At 41.8% G+C, this 22,687-nt stretch overlaps 1 protein-coding gene across 1 annotated transcript; it reads right to left on the reverse strand.

Moving 5' to 3' along the window:
- Positions 1 to 1,515: 1,515 nt before the first annotated feature.
- Positions 1,516 to 22,077, reverse strand: naa25 (N-alpha-acetyltransferase 25, NatB auxiliary subunit). The gene is made up of 24 exons (XM_047044680.1): positions 21,997 to 22,077; positions 19,838 to 19,923; positions 19,516 to 19,654; positions 19,326 to 19,444; positions 19,050 to 19,124; positions 17,182 to 17,289; positions 16,843 to 16,921; positions 16,642 to 16,753; positions 16,429 to 16,518; positions 16,168 to 16,340; positions 15,935 to 16,047; positions 15,639 to 15,846; positions 15,426 to 15,515; positions 14,844 to 15,024; positions 14,594 to 14,693; positions 14,334 to 14,485; positions 14,131 to 14,256; positions 3,310 to 3,550; positions 3,107 to 3,230; positions 2,807 to 2,872; positions 2,616 to 2,713; positions 2,391 to 2,501; positions 2,076 to 2,204; positions 1,516 to 1,988 (listed from the first exon to the last, which is right to left on the reverse strand). The coding sequence occupies exons 1-24, from the start codon at positions 22,052 to 22,054 to the stop codon at positions 1,866 to 1,868; spliced, it is 2,901 nt and encodes a 966-aa protein (XP_046900636.1). The 5' UTR covers positions 22,055 to 22,077; the 3' UTR covers positions 1,516 to 1,865.
- Positions 22,078 to 22,687: the final 610 nt, after the last annotated feature.

The raw sequence follows: 22,687 nt of genomic DNA on the forward strand, positions 1-22,687 counted from the left end.
CACAGCCGAATTCTACCCGCGGGTGGGCGCCAATGTCATGCCCTGATGACAAACCCTTTTACCACCTGAAGCAAAATCAACCAACCAAGCATGAAAGCCCTCCCTTCATCTTAGGTTTGCGACACGACAAGCACCAATAATCTTCTGACCACAGCTCTGAAATTCCTACCCAATCAAAACAGTCACAAAACTTACATTTTAATTTACTTATTTTTTTATTTTTTAACTCGTCAATATTCCAGTGTTTTTGTTTTCCATTTTCTAATAAAAGAAAGAAAAGCTATACAGGGTGGGATATCACTACAGATTGTCAACAACTTTTCCACACTATGACCTACTGTCAGTCCAGTCATCCTCTAGATGGGGCTTCCTTCAATCCCTTGGCTTCTTCAAATATGAGCACAGGCATTTGTGTCTGTTTGCAGGTAAGTAGGAATTCACCAGTTCTCTTTTTCCATGTCAAATAAAAAAAATTAAATTAAACAAATCAGTATACAGTTACTTAATTAAAAGAAGGTAAAATGCATACATAATGGGCGCCCTGGAGAAAGTGTAAAAATTGCTACTCTCCCTTCTCAAGTTTCCTGTCAGGATCCATAATCTGTATAACTTTGCCAATTTGTGTGTCTATAAATACCCTATTCAGGTTACAAATGTCATAGCAACAACACTACGTTTTTGGTGTACAATTTTATATATATATATATATATATATATATACACACACAGATTTGGCTTGTGGCAACTAACACACCTGGTAAAATAGCAGCAGAGAGTACTGACCAGTGTTCTACATAGAGAAATCCACTGTTGATGGACATAAATGCAGCACACTTCTTACCGACTTTAAATAAAGATGAAGCAGCCTAATTAAAGTGAAAAGTAATATTAGTATTTAATCGCTGATAAAATCCATCCATTGAAGCTGATCCCAGTCTAAAAAGGTTCTTAATATATCTGTGCTGGGTAACTGGCTAACCTGATGCTTACTATCAAAATCATGTCTGTCGAGGTACAAAAACCATTGCCAGCATTTGTATTTAGAAATGATGAAAAGAGTATTGTCATTTGAAATACATCACTAAGGGGATTCTAACAGTATAAAAAAGAAACAAACACAACAGAAAAAATCTGAAGACAAATTTCACAGCCACCAGGTGAAAGGGTGGGTCTAAAATGACTGTGTTTGCCAAGTGTCAGGTGTTGAAAGTCTACACGGTCCAACCGTCAGGTCAATACAGTTGGTATGGAAGCTTCAGTAAAGAATAAAAATGCAACACCCTGCCCAGGTCAGCAGAAGTTGGACAGACAAAATACCTGTCCAGCTTTGCTGCATGTGCGATTGATAGCCGTTTTATCCACAACAAAGGAAGGCAGGGGGGAAGCAACAGAGGCTAACCGACTAAGAGGATATAGTGGCTTGTCCTTTTCTTATTATTCAGTCAAGTAATTGTTGTATTTAATCTGCAGACTATGTACAATAATTTATTAATAGTTTACTTATTTTCCTATGGATTTCAGCACTTTAACTTTGTAGAGCAGCTATGATCTTTTGTCCACTCATAATTGAATTATTCATTATCCCATGTAGTTCCAATGTTTTTGTGTTGGGAGAGCGGTGATAGTCTCAGGGTGGGTGTTTGTACATAAACTTGTGAGAAAATCCAGACAACAGAATCAGTATCCCAGCAGGGATATATGGGGGGGGAGGAGGGGGGGGGGGGAATAGAGAGGAAAGAATAACAGGGTGTTTGAAAGGGACAAGGATCAGGAAAAATGGGTGCCTGTGTTTTTTAGATTTACAGTATGATGGTTGTGAGTCTTTCTGATGTCGTCATTTTTAGGGTGATGGTGGTCAATAGCGTTCAGATCTTGAGGCTTTTTATAGTTTCTGCTCTCTTCTTTAGTAGATCTCCCAGCTCTTGCAGCGAGCGCAAGTAACTGCTCAGCACCTTGTCCATAGCAGCTTTAATGAATATCCCATCGTCCTGGACAACATCAAAGTCAAAGAATGAGGATAGATGGATAGATTTCTAGTTGTCGCCCTCCCCAAACAAACACACACACACACTTACCTCTACAGTTAGACTGGCCAGTTTGAGGGATGTCAGGTTGGTCTCCTGCCCTCTGATGTACTCCAGGGCTTGGATAAGAAGGCTCTGCAAGCTTCCTGACAACTCCTGGAACCCACATACCACTGCAGGCTGGAGGGGACAGATAACACAGGTTGGACTAGAAGTTTCCTACTTGACAGCACATTACGCCCACCCAGTTTTCTGCTAAGTCTATAAATTTAGTTTACGGGAGCAGTGCATGAGGGCTTTAGAAAAGTAAATGAAAACAAATTGTGCAAGTGGATTAAAGTATGAATAGAAGAGATGAGACTGCACCATGGCTGTGTTTGTGTCCTTTTTCTTCTTTTTCTTCTTCAGAAGGTTGGATTTCAGTGGTCGAAGGATGTTGGCACAGTAACTGGCTACCCAAAGGGTCAAGCACATCGTCTGAAAGACCAGGATGCAACCATAGGAGATTAGGCCTAACTTCATGGTTTTGGAAAAACATTATTTTAGAATTGCAAATTAGATGCATCTGTCATGTGTTAGTGAAAGTCTCACCTCAACAAAGAAGACAAGGTTTTCTAGTAAGGAGGGCTTGGTTTTTAAACAATTGTCCTTGATTTCCAATAAATCTCCTTTGCTCTTATTTAAGATTTCTGTAGAGACACGAGAAGCGAGGGGGGGTGTATATTAATCCCCATTAACAACCGTTTCTCTGGCTGCTGACGGGAACACCAGTGGTCTCTTACCTTGGAGCTGTGCAACTAATGATTTGAAACTGTTACAGATCTGGGTCTGCAGTTCTGAGGAGTCATCTGAGAGGAAAAAAGAGGAATAAAGAGCACATAAAACAAATAGGCTAAAATCAAGCATAAAACTATAATGTTGATGACAAGTCTACAAGTCCCTCATTCTCTCCCTTGTCTTACCCTCTATCTTCCATGTCTGTCTAACCGTACCTTCGTACCTTCAGACATCTGTGCAAGGCTGATAAGACAAGTCTAGCTACAATTGACCACTCTTTCCTACCCTCCCAAGCTCCTCCTTACCGAGTCCAGATGTCTCCAACTCCTGTAGTTTGACGGAAAGCTGCAGGGCAGCCGCTTGGCAATGGCAGCTCCCACTGGACAGTGCCTGCACCAGGCGAGTTGAGGGAGGGCCCAGGAATGGGTACTGGAACAGGACAAATGACTCAGATAAAGGACATTTCACAAATGTATACTGGTCTGCCCCAGTGTGTGGGTATTCTCACCTGTGTTGGTTTCTCCGCCATCTGGGCTGCAGCCTGTAGAGTCTGTTCCAACTGAGACAAGAGGTTGAGGCCCATGGCATTGTCCATCACACCATTCTCATTGGTCTTGTCAGAGTTCCTTGGCAAGGGGGCATGTATAAGTAAGGCCAACGAAGCTATGAGGCGGAGTGTGAGAGATCGTATTCTCAGCCAGATGGACTCTTCCTCCACAGACAGACGCTTGTGCTCTTCAGTCAATTGTCTAGGAGGTGCACACACGAGAAAAACATGAGCATACACACTTTACCATTAAGTTTAGAGTCACTTAGAAATCCCTTTATTCCTGAACAAAAAGACAAGGGGGGGGGGGGGGTTGTAATAATTCCTTTGTTAATAATTCGTTTTATTAAATATTAATCCATTATGATACATTAAATATTAATCCTAAATGATTCACACCTTCACAAAATTAACAACAACTAATATATCATTTCTGCATTATGCATTTAGCCACACTAGTGCTAAACAACTATTTAACTGGTCAGCTTCAGGACGCAGGGTAAGTAGCTAGCTCCTGAGACTTCTCACCAAAAGAACGAAGGGGAACCTTCGAGTAAGATACCTAGCGAAAAGTAGCCTCAACTTTCCTCGACTTTTAGCTACGGCACTAATGCTGAAAGCTCGCTGATATAGCCGTCGGTCTTACTTGAACGGCGTATGTATGCATTGTTGCTAACGTGTGCTGACGTTGTGACTATGCATATGTGAGAAAGACGCATGAGTGACAGAGACGGAGGGAGGGCAGGGGAAAGGAAATGCAGCTGAACGAATACGCTGCGTGTTTTAACCTAAATAGCGATAAAAAAAAATAATCACAAAACGCAATATGTGGCGGCCGGTGTTGATTCTGTGGCGCACCGCCACAAATTAGTCTATGTGTGGGAAACACTGACGGTGTAAACATTGTGAAAGTGGTTAATTACTATTTTAGCTGGAAACGGCTGATTTCTTAGAGAATATACACATAGCCGTACAGAGGCCCTTTATCAGAAAACATAAGTACTGTTTTTCAGTGGCATGTTCAGTTTCCTAATCCAAATTTATCATTTTAAAAGGATAATTAATCATTAGAAAACCCTTTAGCAATTTGATTGCACAGCTAAAAACTGATTCAAGAACCAACTATAGCTGCAAGCAGCAATGAGGGGGCCAAGCAGATCAAATTACCAAAAAATATCTTCAGAACAGGGTTCTGAGTACATAGAGCAAGTTTGGTGTGAATCGATTAAAAGATTTTCGGAGAAAAGACCCAACTTCCTGTTTGGAGGCTGACCTGCGATTTCTATTGGCTATACCAGACAAACATTTAAAACTATCTGTTTCATAACTTTTGAGAGGCTTCATCTGAAGATTATCTGTGCCCAATTTGGTCAACATTGGACAACATTTGTGGGGGTAGCGAAAAAACTGTCAGACTTGGGATCTACCACGATGTCACAAGACAAAACACATTGTTGCTTCCTGCTGCCCCTCCCAGTGGTCACATTTGTTTTGATCAAACCGAAAATAGCGGCATGGACTGTGTTGAACTCAACTTTGCCCCGGCAATCCAATGGTACTTAATTTTTGAAAAATCGGGCATACACTTAAAGTTGTGTGTGAACACACCTTCAACTTTGCTTAAGTACATGTTCTTATGGTTCTTCCCTCTGGCACTTATTTTTGGTTGTTCACAAAATGTGCTTCATGTTTTGGCTACCCGCAATGTTTTGGGTCTATCTTGTTGTTCTAAGAGCGTTCTAGAGCGCTCTTAGAACGTTCTTAAGACGCTCTTAGAGTTAAGAGCTTCTTAACGAATCTGGGAAACCCGGCCAATATTAGTGACCTATGCACTTTGTAAAGCTCTCTCTTGGAAGTCGCTTTGGATAAAAGAGTCTGCTAAATGAATAAATGTAATTTAACTTTGACCTATTTGTGGCGCTACAGTGCTCCAATGGGAGACATAAAAAGGATAAGGGGACTGTCCCCCCAATAAGTGTGCCAAATTTCCCCAACTGTATACCATACGGTTCCAGGGACTGTCCAATAGACTCCACTGGCAGAAGAAGAGGATGCATAATAAAAAAACTAGAGGGTACAATTTTCGGGGAAATTGTAGGGTGTGCTTGTGTGCGTCGGTTGCAGGACTAAAAGACTAGGCGTTCACGGGCGACCTGAACTTGCTCAAATTACTAAAAGACTTTCACCACCTAAATCAAAAATCCGAGATGGCAGTTCCACTCAAAATCGCTGTCTCAACAAAGTCCAATGGTTGGGAATTTTTGGGGGTGGTATTTTTCATTCATAATCCAAGCTCCAACTTGCGTGCTAGAACGTCTCCATCACCTTGTATCCATGCGTTGTTACTAACGTGTGCTGACGTAGTGACGTAGGCTAGCAAGTACCCTTCGTTAACAGAATGCACTTTTTTCACACAAAAACGTAACCTTTTAAACTGTGCAACGGAACGTAAATCCCAATAGAAGCAACGCAATCGTGACCAAGACAAACACTGACACCGCCGTTGTCTATGTAGTCCAAATATTGACGGATCTTTAGGGTTGGGAAAATAATAATGATAATAAGATATGAGATAACAAAGGTTGGGCCCTTGCCAAAGGCAAAGCACACCCAATAAGAAAAAAAAAAACACACAAGAAATACAATAGGTTGCCTATGCAGCTTTTCTGCTTGACCACTATTAAAACTGACCTTTACTCAAATTTAGTTTCGGAAGCATCAGCAATTTTGGGTTTGATTACATGCTGAAAATTACAACAAAAAAAATACTTAAATTATTCATTTTTGGTGCTGCGTTTATTCGAGGGCGGCGTTTAATTATTAAGAGAAATTTCGTGAATTGTAGCTGCAGTGCAACCATAGACAACTTCGTTGCTGGCATTGTGACAAAAGAATCATGCAGCTAAAACGCAGGTTTCATTTACTACCGCTGACCTCGTCTATTCTTTGTCTATGAGTGCGGCAACTCCCTTTCTCATTGGCTATCAATTAGGTGTGCGTTGGTAGTACAACAACTGTCTCAAATACAAGTGTTCTACATTGTGTAGAAATCTGAAGCAGCATGCCGAAACGTTCATACACGTTAGCTTTCAAACAGAAAGCTGTGCAGAGAGTTACGTACAGTGCTCGGCGTAAATGAGTACACCCCCTTTAAAAAGTTAAATTTATAACAATATCTCAATGAACACAAAACAATTGTCCAAAATGTTGACAAGGCTAACTCAAATTAGGGTGATGCAAAAATGAGTACACCCCACAACAAGTAGACTACATCTAGTACTTTGTATGACCTCCATGATTGTTAATGACAGCACCAAGTGTTCTAGGCATGGAATGAACAAGCTAAATTACTAAATGTAAACAACAAAAACGTTTAAATTAATTGTATACAATTATGAATATTACTACAGTTTTTTTTAACAATAGACTTACTCTATACTGCCCTGCGTTCATTAAGATATTGTTTTAAATGTTACTTTTCAAAGGGGGTGTATTCATTTACTCCGAGCACTGTACATGTGTAATAAATACTGGGGTTGTATTTAACCAATGAAATAACCGTTGTCAGATGTATTTGGTGCAGCGTTTATTCAAGGGCAGCGTTTATTACACAACGTTCATTTTTGGTGCAGTGTTTATTCAAGGGCGGCGTTTATTACAAGAAATAAGCTATATCAAAAATTATTTCGTAGACATAACAATGAATTTTTGCCACTAAATGAGTGACTTGGCTTTATTTCTGGACATACTATCCACAACCGAAGTGTGTTACACAATTCTGTAAGTTCGCCTATACTCCTGCATTGCTTGGTTTTGTAGTGACAATGCTCTTGGTACCCAGAATGTCCCGCAGCAAGCTGAAAAGCTACGAAGTTAAGGGCATTAGCTTAGTTAGATAAGCATTGTTCGGAGTTCTGTTGTTGTGTTCGTTCTGTTTTGATATGTGTAATGCTATGGTCTGTAGTTTACATAATTGAGTGTTCACCCTGATTGTGAATGTCGTCTAGTTGTCCAATGACGAATGTTACTGAATAAGTAAAAAGTCGGCTTATATTCCAGAGCGGCCTTGACTCCTACTATGGCCTATTTTCCATAGAAATTTGGTAGGTAATTTATCAATCCCCATGGGTAAATTGTGGGGTTGCAGCAGGCAAGAAGAGGAAGTAGCATAAATATATAAAATACAAATATCCAATATATATACCTAATATAAAAAACACACAAGGATGTATACGGCGTAAAATACAGTGTTAAATCACGGAGTTACATACATATGAACGTACAATGCAGGTGAAACAGGTAATACAGGAAGATTGGAGAAAAGTGCTATGAACTGACAAATCAAAGTTTGAAGTGTTCACAATGAAGAACATCTATGAGATGCAAAGTGAATGAACAGATATTGGAGTAGTGCTTGACACCATCTGTGAAGCATGGTGGAGGCAATGTGATGGTATGGTGGTGATTCAGTGGTGGTAAAGTGGGAGATTTGTACAGGGTAAAGGGTATCAAGAAGAAGGAATGTTATCACTCCATTGTGCAATGTCATAGCCTGTGGACGGAGCTTGACTGGAGGCAATTTACTCTTAAACAAAGCCAAACAGGACAATGACCAAAAGCACAGCTCCAAACTATGCAAACTATTTAGGGAAGAAGCCGTGTCTGGTAAACTGGGCACTGTGTTAAGTTGAAAATCAGAGAGTAATACTTAGAAAACAAGGACCATGCAGTGTCGCATGTGAAGTTGTTTGGATACACGGATCACAACAACCAAATATATGAACGCATTTGCCACCATGTTTAGTTGCACCAAGCGATTGAGCCATGGATCTCACAAGCCACAAAATGGTACTGCACTAGCATGCCTCAGTGGCATTCACCACCATGTTGAATTGCATTAAACAATAGAGCCATGGATCTCGCAAGCCACCAACAGGCACTGAAGCCACAGCTGACAAGATCTTTGGAGACCAAGTTGCATCATGATCAGGACAGGGAGTTGCAGAATAAGCTATTTTCCAAGCTGGAAGAATACTGTGGCATACAAGGCACGCACAACACCTTACCATCCAGCAGGAAATGGCCAAGCAGAGAAATGTAATCGAACTCCATGCTTAGATACCTGACAGAGGAAGCCAAGTCTGATTGGAAGAGCTCCGTAGCCAAGGTTGTACATGCGTATAACTGTACGCGCAGTGAAGCAACAGGCTATGCTCCATATTACTCCTCTATGGTAGGAACCCCTGTAGACAATGTTTGGCCTGACGCCAAGTGACCAGAGCACCGCTCACAGTGAACATGCTAGTAAGTAGAGAAGGCGGATGCAAGAGGCATAAAGGCTGGCGTCAAAGACAGCGCAGAGGGAGAAAAGTAGAGCAAAGAAGCAGTATGACCAAAAGACTTATGGAGTAGAACTAGAACAGGGGTGTAGGGTATTAGTACAGAACTTCAGGGACAGGGGAGGACCCGGGAAGCTCAGGTCTTTTTGGGAGGAGCAAGTCTACATTGTAACTGAAAGGAAGTACGAAGACAGTCGTGAGAGCGGCCCAGGAAAAACCAGGGTCCTGCACAGGAAGCTGTTACTGCCTTGCGACCGATGAAAGAAAGCAAGCAGGAGAAAAGAGGAACTGAAAAGAGGAAGGATAACACAAATGGGAGGAGTAAAAGATAGGCGAAGCAGAAAAAAAAGAGACACTGACAGTAGTTCCGAGGATGAAGATAACTGGAGATTCATCACCACGCAACCAGAAGAACTATTCGACCAGGTCAGAAGCCAGCTGGGAGCAGAAGTAGAAGAATTCCAGCCACTAGCAGTTGACAGAGAACAGGGGCAAGGTGGTGACAAAGACGAGTGTCCAAATGAGGGTGATGAAGACCGTAAATAACTAAAAGCGGAGTAGAGAAACGGCAGAGGCTGAGCAGGGCTTGTCATCTAATTAAGCAGACGAGAGGCTCTTGAGCGGGTGATGTCATCTGATGAAGTAGACGAGAGATTCTGAGCCACAGTTATCTCCTACAAGAAAGTATCCTTTAAGACAAAGAAACCGCACCCAAGAGACTCACATATATAACTCATTATGTCAACCATCACTCACACATGTGCAAGTAATTATTACAGTTTTAATTAGTAGATACAAGTTTATAGTTACGGGTTGAGTGTATTGTTTTGACAACTTAACAAGAAAGAGTTCATAGTAGTATGTATTTTAGAGTTAACAGGAAAGCAGGAAAGTCAGTTAGTATAGTGCATTGAGTCAGGTTAGTTCACTGGAGTGCCAGATCCAGACCACTGACACATAGTAGGATACTAGGATGAGTGTGAAGTATACAGTAGTAAATTTGTGTCTGTGTAATGGGTTATGGGGTAGGAACATGTTCAAAAAGCTTTCAGTCTGAGAATTATACCCCGGAGATGTAGCACTTCAGATATCACCTGGCCAGTGTTGTCTGTTACTGTTGTGTGACATGAAGAGGGAGAGGCGTGTCACTAAAGACTGTCTGTACAGAGACCATCTCATCAGAGTGACTCCCGAGATAACCTACCTCTATACCTCAACAGTCAAAGACAGGGGTACTCTGGTCGTCATAATGTCGAGATGACATTCATGTTGGAGGGGAGTGTGGGATCCTAAGTGAGGTTGGCGGTAACGGGCATGGGACCCCCCCACTACTCTTATGTACTATTTGTGTTCATTCATAATGCCAACCATAATATTTTAGTAAGGCAATATGGGGTTGCAATTGTTGAAGCTCAGACAGGCATTTCGGGCAGCTGAAGGGTCCTTTTGTAAAAACGGGGCGGGAGCAATTGCTCGCGCATGCAATAGAGTAGAGACACAGAATTTCAAATGAATGGTTGTTAACAAACTTCTGCATAACTAGATAACCACCCATTCATTTGAATCAGGTGTGTTGGAGCAGGGAAACATCTCAAACGTGCAGGACAGGGGGTCCCTGAGGACCAGGGTTGAAGACCTCTGCTTTAAACCATAGGGGAATTTGTTTTGGTTGTTCGGCCAATATTTAACCCCATACAACAGGGGTGACAATCCTGGTCCTCGAGAGCTGCTGTTCTGCATGTTTAGATGTTTCTCTGCTCCAGCACACCTGATTCAAATGAATGGTCTTTATCCGGCTTCCACAGAGCTTGATAACAACCCATTCATTTGAAACAGGTGTGCTGGAGCAGGGAAACATCTAAAACATGCAGGACAGCGGCTCTCGAGGACCAGGGTTGTCCACCCCTGCCTTACAACATTGTGTCCAAGTGTGCAACACAGCGTTGTGACATGAAACACGTCTACTAGGACCTATGTTTAAAATGTCTGGCTTCGCCCCTGCCTACCACCACAAATAGAATCTAATTCTGTGGGAAATCCTGAATTACGCATTACGATGTGCATAAGTGACTAAAATAGATGTGGAGGTTGATCAGGTATTTCAGAGATGACAGAATTTGAATTGTGATCTGAGAAAAAATAGGTACCAAAGCCACTGAGAAGAACTTATCACCAGCTGCATGCGGGCACTGCACCATCTATAATTTCAGGAATGTGTGTGTGTCACCAATACTGTGCACTATGTATTGTTAAAGTCATCTGTATTTGTGTGTTTCACTGACGTCTGAATCACCATCTGCATCACAGGCACTGTGCACTAGTACCTATAAATAGTAAAACTAAATACACTTGCAGTGGTTTCATGATTTTTATCCCGAGTTATATGTATATAGACCTCGCAGATTGTACTTCCACCAGTTATTTTTGCTTTGCCCAGGACTTCTCCTTTGTTAGCCAGATAAAGGGATGCAGACTGCTATCAATTTGTAAATAAAATGTAACAGTTGGTACTTTTACGTTTATTCACTAACTAAATTATTATATATTATGCTAAATTCCTATAATCAGGGATGCAAACACATGTATGGTCAAAAAAGAGAAGTAATTTCAGCCCTCGCCCCGCGGCAAATATCCATATACTTACATTGCCACCAACCCCCTGACATCCCTGGCCCACCCCTATATTCACAGAGTAAAATGACATTCTGAAGATCAAAATATACCAAAACTAATTTGTAATTTTTTCATATATTTCATTTTTTTTTCAGAGAAACTCTTATTAAACTATCTAGCACTTCTTCTGGTTTTACTCCTTCCTATTCTTCCTGGCCACCTCTAAGGGCACTAAATGTTGATGATCTTAGCCAACTCCTTCAGCTGAGTAACAGCCTGGGAATGGCCCCTCACCACAGGATCAATGGAGGACAAGGCCTGTAGGTTCTTACTTTTGAGGTAGTTTGTTCTACTTGCCACAAGCTGTGTATGGTCACCTTCCCAATAAAATCCATGAGAGTAGGCAATTTCTTTAAGACTGCAAGGGAAGCTCGGCTTCCCCTAAAATGTCAAAAAAATGGTTATGGTAAAATATTTACTATTGTGTTAACATTTTAAATGTGTTAGAGCACGTTCATCTCTAAGACGCGTTCGTTCAGAATCAGATACATTATCGTAGCAGGTCGACTGACTGATTTCCTTCTCATACTTTCCGGTAGCGTCATAGTGCATTTCTCTGTTGAAGCCCAGCGTCCAGGGACTTTAATGGAGCTGCTTTGAACAGCTTTTTTTTGTGTTTCGAAATTATACGGTCATTGGATTTATTTTGCGATTATGTCCCTCCCACGGACGCTCAGCGTCACGCACGCCGGGTTTCTGCTTGAGGGAGGGTCTGTCGAAAGACTGCATCTCCTTTTTAACGATAGCGATTTTGTACTATAAAAAGTTGCCGAAGCTATTCGATCTCAGTCCCAGTAGCGGATTTGCAAGTGTAGTCAAAAGACAAACTGCTGCAACCTATTCTTGGTATTTGTCTGCGCGAAATTGCTAGCCAATTTTCATCATACATTTCGTATATACACCACATTCCTTGTTTCAGTTAACCTAATTCCCACATTTCCTTCGATGTTTATCCTAATTCATCCCCACCGGCAGCACAAATGCATACTTGTCAGCCCACTCTGTCAGAAATTTGCGATTTTTGGAATCAACTTTTCGCTTTATGGGTTTGTCTCGCCATGATTTTCGCTAAAGAAGAAACAGGTACCGTTGGCAAATCGATGAGCCTGCGTTGTTGCGAATGACACACACAACCTGCGTGACCCACAGAGGTTGCGGCCAACGTTGAGTGAGTGATTCCTGATGGAGCTTTAGATTGGACACGGAAGATATAAAGCACATCTAGTAGGAAAAAAATATAGGCTATAGCACAAAATCACGCACCAATGAAAACTTACTTGTATTGCGTCTAGGTACGGATCCGCCTATTGAGTCACCTCGCCATAGACAGTAAAAGATACGCAGCAAGAAGACACACGAGTAGGCTAGTTCACGCTTGCGCGCATACTTCTGATTTGCTTATTTCCTATTTACGTGTTTGGTGGAGGCAATCCAGAATTACTGTTGGTGCAATTATAATCAGACCCCCCCCCCCCTAAAAAAACGAAGAAAAAAAACTTTTCGGATTCGCACGATTCACACAAGTCACCCTAACTGACGTGAAAAAAGCGGGAGGCGCCGAAAAAGCGCGCCGTTTGCATCCCTGTATAATACTCGCAAGATGCTGGGCCAACAGTGTGTGTAAACTAGGCCCTATAACACTGGCATGATAACTTTCCCCGCATTACTCACATGTTGTTAATGCGCAAGGGTATGAGTTCAAAGGATGTTTTGTTTGATGTTTCTCACACCTCATTTTGACTACCTTTTGCATCAGTAGCCATGTATGCTGATAAGGGTGAAAATGTGGCCTGAATGGTTGTTCCTCACAGTTGATGGTTAAGTATAAGAGGGATTGTGGACCATTCTTTCATTTTCCTTACTTTCTCCTTCCCTTTTGCTCTTCTACCTCTAGGCCAGGGTTTCCCAACCCTGGTCCTCGGGACCCCCTGCCCTGCATGTTTTAGATGTTCCCCTGCTCCAACACACCTGATTCAAATGAATGAGTCGTTATCAGGCCTCTTGAGTTTCACGCCTGCATTACGTGACGCAGGTGCAGAGTAGATCCCGTGTTGGTAGCTCAACTAGTAGGGTAAAGCGGACGTCATATCATACACGTTGTACGATACGACGGACGTTGCCCAGGCAGGCAAAAGTAACTATGGTGGCCAGGGCTTTTGCAAAAGTTAATATGCCACTACAAGTCTCCTAACAAACACATGGAGACATTTGGTTGTACTGCTCTCTGTTGGTTAGCCGTGGTATGGTTAAATTAAAATGACAGTGTTTCCTGTATGTTAATTTTGGCATGGCGACCCACCACAGCAAAATTTCAGTCGGTATCAGAAATAAGGCTGTACAAAAGCCGTCTCCCAGCAGCGATTGTTAAGACACACTTCACACCGCGACAGAATGCTTAACCTATGTCAAGATCAAATTAAGCAGACAGTGTACACGTGCTTTAGAGTGGCCTACCTTAAATCGATAGGCTACTTACCATTTACAGCAAGTTGTTACATCAATTATTAATCGGCAGCATTTGTACCATTTAGAACATACTTCATGAGTGAAAGGGGTGTCTTTAAGTAGCCTAACCTTATTGCTTTAGGGGAAATAGGATGAAAATATGTACAATATTACATTAGCTATTAGACAGTAGACTATTACATTAACCTGCTAAAAATGGAGAGGAAAGACTGTTTGATGTAGGAAAACCAACTCCAACACCAACTCTTTTCATGGTGTGCAACTGTATACACGACTAAGTATGTTTGTGTCCGTTTTAACATACCTGTCCTTTGGTTCCCAGCTGGTGAACACAGTCAGATCTCTGTTGTCCCTCATGTTGTCCCAAGGAATGTCATCCTCCTCTGGTGACATGCCCATGACCTTCACACTATCCTCCAGACTCAATGAGCTGAGGAGACATAGGAGGACTTTTAGCTGTGGTAAACAAACAAGCTTGTGTGCACATGTTCGTGTGTGGACACTCACATATCAGCCTCTAAGTAGAGGTCGAGAAGCATCCTCTCGGTGCGGACCTGAGCGAAGTGCAACGATTGGTTCAGTCGACTTCGGAAAGCAATGAACTCTGGGATCTTCTCGAATGCTCCATATTTGTACGCCTGGATAATGTACTCTGAGGTCTGGAGAAAGAAGGAGAGAAGGATGGAATAGGGGAAGGAGGTTCAACAGAGCATTCCACTGCATGAGTCAGAAGAGTAACATGCTAATAGCCAAATAAAAACACGCACATCTTTCTGGTTGGAGTGGAAAAACCTGAGGGAGAAATTACAGGACTGGGAGGCAGCGGCAAATTGACCCAACGACTCAGCATAACGAGTTAACAGATACCTGAAAAAAAAACAAAATAGAAAAAGAACAAAAGAGAAAGCCAACAAGAGTGTGAGCAAGCTAGCAAACATGCGAGAAATGTGGATAGAAATCACAGAATAAATGTATACAAATTTAGAATGCGCTTGGGGTATGTGTTTGTGTACTGACCCTATGGTGTCATGCTGCACATGTTTGGCGTCAAGGCTGGAGTACAGGTCTACCACGGGTTCAAAGGCCCCAAGACGACAGAACAGGAGCAGTTGCAGCAGCTTGAACTGGGCGTTTGCTGGGCTGTGGGATAGACCCTCGTCTAAGAGCCCCAGGCACTGCCATACCATGTTCTCTTCGCCTGCAACACACACATATCACCCTTAAGTCCACAATTTGCGGGTTTGATTGTAGACATGTAAAAACATTTGACAATAATTCAGCATAAGTTAACAGACACCTGAGAAAGAAAAAGAACAACCGAGAAAGGGGAGAGAAACAGAGTGTGAGCGAGCGAGCAAGCATTGTGTTTGTGCACTAGGGATGAAACTGTTTCACAATAAACCGTGGGAAAATTCCCACATGGTTAGTGTTACCATTAAAAACCGTACAATAATTAATAACGGCCACAAAAAAAGAAGTAGGAGGGCTCTGAATAATAAAAAAAAGTTGTATCACTTTTTCTCTAGGCATACACTCTCTCCTCATTGGGAACAATTGAAAGGAAATGTTTCATCTCTAGCATGCACATTAGAGACTCACCTGTTTCAGTCCATAGGTCAATGTACACATGTGCTGCCATAAGGCAATACATGTCAGAGAACTGCAGCTCCGTCTTCAGACACGACTTCCCTACACGATCCATCGGACACACATACACACGTAAATTGAGCGTGTTGGTGTGAGAAAGAGAGATACCATACAGTGAGAATTAAAGAGAAAAACGTAGAGAAAAAGAGACAATGTGGTTCCTACCAAACTGTAGTCCATGGTAATAGTGGGCTTTGAGCTCAGCGATGAGCCTCAGCTTCCCGTGTATGTCGAGTGTGTGGTGCACACCCAGTGCACGGGTCAGCTGAAACATACATTGGTGCCTCTGCAGATCCCGTGTTTCCCCCGGAAACGCAAATCCCTCCTCCCTAGCTTCTCCCAATGGCACGAACTCTCCGAGCCGGTTGATAAACTAAAGATTATTTGTATTATTATTGTTTTGATCAGTTCAAAAATTCTACCTCTAAGGAACACAATAATTGGGAGTGTGTGGATGTTACCTGTATGTGTAGATCAGGGGGAATTAGATGCAGGTATATTTTAAGGTCGGTGATGCAGCAGGGTTTGTCTCCAAACTTCCCAAAGAATCGTGCAATTAGCTCTGTGGGATCACCTGCACAGCCAATCAATGCATTGTATCACAAACAGCTTATTACATCTCTGTCAGCAACAGCAAAGGGTCAAATACAACCATTCACAAAGGTGTGTCTGCGAGACGTATGTACGTGTGTACCTAACTGACTCTCCTCACGACAGCCCCTTGCTCCAAGTCTGTGTATGAGTTCCAGACGGGCGAGATAGGGTCCCCTGAGCGGACGAGACTGTTTAGCGTCCTCGACTGCAATCCTCTCTTGAATGAACTGTACCGCTTCGGCCATAGAGCAGTGCACTTTACCTTCCGCAGAACTGGGAAATTGACGAGACCAGCAGAAAAAGAACTGTAATTCAATGATCATCACAATTATGCAAACAGCGAAAGACACCAACAACTTACTTGTCTCCCTCCTCTGGAGGGATCCATGACTGGTCCATCAGGTGGAAGAGAGAGTCAAAGTAGGAGAGATAAAACTGCCAATCATCTGGACTGGATAACAACAGACAAGAGTAGGTATAGGAAGAGATGTTAGATGCCAGAAGCTAGTCATGCTACAGTATGTGTAAGAACTACGCCAGCGAGAGTAGATAATCAATCAGGAGCGCTGCTCACTTTTTGAGTAGTAGCTTATGAGACAGGGCATTGCATTCCGGCCACTGTTGGAGTCGTTTGTACAGGATCATAGATTTAGTCTCTCGGCTCTGTAACTCGCTGGTCAGCTTCTCTACGGTAAGACACAAGCACAGGGTAAGAGGTTGTGAGTAACTTGTTAATTTGTTATTCAGAAAAGCACATGTACATGCACACACTTACCTCCAAGCGGACCCCTTACTACCTCTAGAGCTTCCACACACTTCCCCAGGCGCTCCAGGATCATAAAGTAAAGTTGTACCTACAGACATGCATTCAATCAAATCATGTGAAGAAATAATGACACACTGAAATCCATGTAGCAGAGCTGTCCATCCATCAAAATTGTTAAACTCACTCAGTATAAAAACCACTCAACTCTGCCATGAAATTGCTAGCTTTTTGGTGTTGTAGCTGGCTAAAGCAGTGTTGTTAAAAGCAGCTTTAGAAGGATACTGACAAGTCATGTAACATCCACCAACAGGTTCTTAGCATCTATGGTTCAAAAACATGCCATTCTACCTCTGCCTCAGCCTCAATCTTGTCCTCCTTGACCATTTTCTCCACCATGCGCTCAGCAAGGGGTAGAAACATGGTCTGGGCCAGCTTCTCATCCTGTGCTGAGATTGCCTGAGAAAACACAAGAAGTACGTCCATGTTAAGAGTGATGACAAATACAGACTAGAGATGGTACAATTTCTGGGGAAATTGTAGGGTGTGCTTACTTGAGTTGGTTGCAGAGGTCCGTTTTTAAATAACATTTCTGTATATTTTATATTAAAATGCATAGCCTACTTATTATTTATAAAGATTACATAGATTTAAAAGCATATTTTTTTCTGCTCATTTACAACTCAAAATACTAAGAGTGAAGAGTAGAATTAAATAGCGGTCTTCTCATTTCCCCTGCAAGAGGGAATGGTGATCAGCAACGTCATAGTTGAATCAAAACTAATACATTTGGCAGACCGGTGTAAAAATTGACCTAATCTCTGACTTAAACGTCATTGTGAGTTTTTCCATTATCGTGATATTTTCAGGCATTTAGCCTACTCATATTGCATTAATTCATTAATAAAGAACCCCCTTTGAAATGTATTTTAACAACAACGTTACCAGCAGTAGCTAGCTATCTCAGATGGAATCAAGATTCAAATAGTATCATCTGCTAACTGAAAATATGCCCCAAAAAACGTAAATAAGCTTGACATTTATTTAGGGGAAAATCACTCATTCATAAGAATGTCAGTGGTAGCGATCATTGTCAGTAACAAGGCAAAATGCGATATAGCCCTGCTGTGTGGAGAAGCTGCCCCGGTAGATTGTAGGCTACAACTACTGTACTGGTAGCGATTGCGTTGGTTGAATTTGATTTAACGTTACTTCCATTGTACGGTCTAGGCTGAAATGAATTATTTTCATGAACAGATTGGCAAAGTTTAGGCTGTGGCAATGGAGTTCAGGTTAGTAGTCACTAGTCAGATAGTTTCACCAAAAACATGTGCCGCCGTTTGACTTTCTACAGTACTGTAAACAGCTGTGGAGATGTTTTTGTTAGCTACTGTACAGTGTTGCAGTGAGCTACACTGGTTTGAAACCACAGGTAATGATAATTTCACCCAAAAATAGTTTACTTGTAATATAATGTCATAATAAATCCTACAACGAAAATGTATTTGAGAAGAATGTTTATTTTAACGATTGAAAACAGATGCCTCATAGACCGCTGTAGTATGTGTTGCCCGGGCAACAGAGGCTAATGTCATGATGCTAATGCTTCAGTGAAATAGTAGACTACTGTTTCCGAAAGTAGACGTAACTACTTCCTTATATCAGCTTATATTGAGCATTACACATCACAATTGTGTTTCATATCACAAAGTAAAAGTATCTCAAAGTAAAATGAGTAAATAGTTATCACCCTGGCCTATTTGCTTGTGGCGTTTCTGCATCTCCCTTGCAGTAAAGCAGTTAGCCTAGCTATATCCCAGAAGTTAACGAGCTGCTAAACTAATGTTCTGCTAGAGGTAGTCACGCGATATTTCGTGACGTTAGTGACGTCAGTAGCGTCAGTGACTAGCAAGTTAGCCACCGTTAGCTTCACTTTTACCACAAAAACGTAATTAAAACCTAAACCGTGCAACGGAACATAAATCCCAATAGAACCAACGCAATCGCGACCAAGACAAACCTTTTGACATCGACGTTGTCTATGTAATCCAAATATTGACTGAGCCTTAGGGGCGCGAAAATAAACAATAATAATAAATATATATGTGAGATAACAATGGTTTGTGCTCGCCGAGGCAGGCACACCCCAATTGACAAAATGCTGCAAATGTGTGTAATTAGGTAGGCTGTTCGTTTTTAGTTAGGAAGGACAACCATACCTGCATCACCAGGCTCATAACAGACCAGAAGTAATAGGGGTTCTTTGGAACAATCTTGTAGAGGGTCATTCCTGCCTGGAGAGAAGACCATAAATGGGTATGAAACCTCACAGATCCCACTGTTCCATCTTACTGAGACAATACTAATTCTAAACTGAACTCTATTTTATGGAGTACATGGATGTGTATTTCATTATTTCCATGTTAAAACTGTATTTTTTACAAGATTTAATTTAAGGTATTAAATATGTGCTTATGTACAAAAATAAGACTAACCTGTTGCATCTTCTTATACTCCCCCACTCGAGCATAGGCCATGAATAAGTGAGAGTGATACTCCTCGCTCAGGGGAACTTTCTTCACTGCAGCCTCATACAGCTTTGTAACCAACTCAGCTACGCAGACAGAGAAAGAGCATAACCACACATTTTCAACAGCTAAAATAACTGTGTGTGTGCATACTCACGGCGTTGCATCTCTCTGTACAGTATGGTAAGAGCCTGTAGGGAGTTGTCATCAGTGGGCTCCAAAGTGGCCACTTCCTGTGCCAAATTGAAGGCTTCATCTTGCTTCCCTGTCCGTTGAAGACCTATGGACTTTAGGACCTGGGTGAAGACAGCGGAGATAATCAGCTATTAAAACAGCATCGGTAGCAACGTTTTGCAAAGCTATGCTAGCCTGTGGTAAAAATCAAGTACTAGCCATTCAACACAATCCAGTTTAATCTGTAAGATCCTACCAACATAACATGAAAGGGTCATAATGGAAATCAGAACAAGACTACATACCTTAGCACAGTGGAGATCCTTATGCTTCTTTAGCAGTTTGTCAGCTTGCTGGATTGCCATTTTGTTGTTGCCATTGTCAAGGTAATCTGAGAAAAAGACACCAGATTCAGAGCACCAGCACATAGCCTACACAAAAACATGCAACATTGGGTTTGCCATGCAGTGTTTCCCACAGATTAGAAATCTATTTGTGGCGGGGGGGGGGGTAACATAATTCCTTCGTTAATAATTCGTTACACAGAACATATTTTGTTTTTATTAAATATGTATGTATTATGTTGGATGCTGTCCTCCTCTCCTACTATTTCTTCAATGCCTGACGAATCTCTTTTTCTCCCTGACCCCGTCTTTCTGCTTGAGCAGCACTGGTTGAAGCCTGAAAATATTTTAAACAATTTCTGCATATATGCATGTAGCAACGCTAGTGCTAAATAACTATTTAGCTGGTCGGCTCCATGACTCAGGGTAAGTAGGGCTCGTGAGACAGCTCACCAAAAGAACGATGGGGAACCCACTTGTCTAGCAGATTAAGACATGTTCGTAGGTAACTAGCGAAAAATAACCTACGATGGGGAACCCACTTGTCTAGCAGATTAAGACATGTTCGCAGGTACCTAGCGAAAAATAACCTAAGCTTTCCTAGACTTTTAGCTACGGCACAAATGCTGAAGGCTCGCTGATATCGCATAGCGTTGTTGCTAACTTGTGGTGACGTTGTGACTGTGTGTGTGTGTGTGTGTGTGTGTGTGTGTGTGTGTGTGTGTGTGTGTGTGTGTGTGTGTGTGTGTGTGTGTGTGTATGCAGGTTGCCAGGTCTGTGTGACAAAACCAGCCATGGTGTCCAAAGGAAGGATCGTTTAGTTTAGCAAAAATACCAATTTTTGCTAAAGTTTGAAAGGATTCAAACCAAAATATATCACCCCCTCCTTTCAAAGCCACTCAAAGCACAAAAACACGCTGCCTGACTACCGCCAGGAGGTAGGTAGACAGACAAGTATCCCGTCCAATCACTGCATTCTGACAAAATGCATTCGGAACATTACAGTTTGTCTGAACTTAATGATTGGTCGAGTTTTTTACAGTCCTGTGACGCCTGCAGAATTCGGATTTATTTCATTTTACTGTCAAACCTTTAGAGATTTATTGGTTGCCATAAGGATGGAAGCAACTTCATGTCAGCAAGGACGATAAAAAGTGTCTCAACAACATTGCCGACCCTGCCTTTAAGACCATGAGTTATACACAACAGTAGTCTTTGGCCTTTTAGTATCGTCTAATAATTACAATATATCAGACCACAATGAAGGCACAAACGCAATTTCCCCAGGTCACAATGAGTAGGGTCCAGAAAATAATTAGTGTGCCAGAGAGAACTGCTTATCTAAAATGAAGGGGAAAGGAGAGTGAAATGCCTAAAAGCTTTAACACTAAAAGCTTAATAACTATGACTGAATGAAAATACGCTCTACCCTTAAACTTAATTACTAATAATTGACTCCCCCGATTAGTCTTAAATCGATGGTGTAGCTTGTCACTGCAGTAAACAACGATGTAATGTAGCCTAGTAGGGTTTAAGACACCAGATGTGAAGATGTTAGCTAACTAGCTAGCTATATAACTACGTTCGCTGGTTAACAATCTAGCTACATAGCTACTGCATCATAGGTACATTTTGCGACAATCACATCCCAGTCGGATAACAGGATAATATACATATTATCCCTTTCTGTGAGCAACAATAGCAACAAACAGCTCATTAACAAGTAGCCTAGCTAGCAGCATCGGTAGTTGTCAAATAAACAGAAGATCCAAGATTGAGATACCGTGGCAGTATCTGGTGTTGTGCTAGCTAGCTGAAAGTTTGTAGTTTCAGTTTGATCATTACGGATTACACCACCTGGTAATTTTACCAGTAAATAAGAACACAGGCGCTGCTAACGCGTTGCTTCTAGGAGCTATCTGTTGACTGACACACGCCAAGGTGCACTGTCATTCGGCGCTTTGGGGAAACTGAATCACTATACGGGACTAGCGCTTTAGGGGCCGCAGTGTTCCCCACCAGGCATCGAACGAAACCTGCCCAAAGATGGGCACTATGATATGTTGCTAAAACAAGTAATTAATCAAAGCACTTATTAATTATTCCCTGTTAATCGTTACCGTAAATAGGCCTAAGTCTTCTGTCGTTAGGGTCTTGCACATGGCCTCTCGTCGCCATGTTGGATGTTACATGGATAAATGTCGGAACATGCGCAATAAGCCAAGCTAAGACAATAAAGGAATATTTCACACAAATAAAATGTTTACGTTATTTAATTTTTTATCACTGTTTAAACCAGTTTAAATCTGCGGTGCCCCAATAAAATCTAAAGTTTGAGTTTTAACAATTTACTTTATTAGTGTATTCGTTTAGATCGATAATCCTGGAAAAAAATGAAAAGTATCTAAATGCAACTTAGTGGCCCAATCAACGCAGTTTACGCTGAAAACACAAACTATGCGTGCTCGCAGAAATCTATGTCCGCGCGCGATTAGCCAATGCAGGGCAATAGGGGTTATGCGCAACATTCTTCCGGGTTCTACAAAACAGATGTAACTACTTCCGGCCGGCCGCTTTTGAGGTAAACACAGCGTAGTAAAGGCCACCTACTATAGCCGGTGTTTAAGGAGCTACCCTTAATTACAATTTCCCATGTACACAGGATTGCCAAACGGACTTCCAGAGCCCCGAGTAACCTGGGGAGTAGCCTTTTTTTTTCTCGCAGACGATTAAAACAGTCAAACGAAGACTTTACCTGTAGAAGTCCAAGTGGACTCAAAGAATGCAGTGTTTGGCAATCAACTGCAACAA

This window comes from Hypomesus transpacificus, chromosome 22 (genome assembly GCF_021917145.1).
Source record: "Hypomesus transpacificus isolate Combined female chromosome 22, fHypTra1, whole genome shotgun sequence".
Lineage (NCBI taxonomy): Eukaryota > Metazoa > Chordata > Actinopteri > Osmeriformes > Osmeridae > Hypomesus > Hypomesus transpacificus.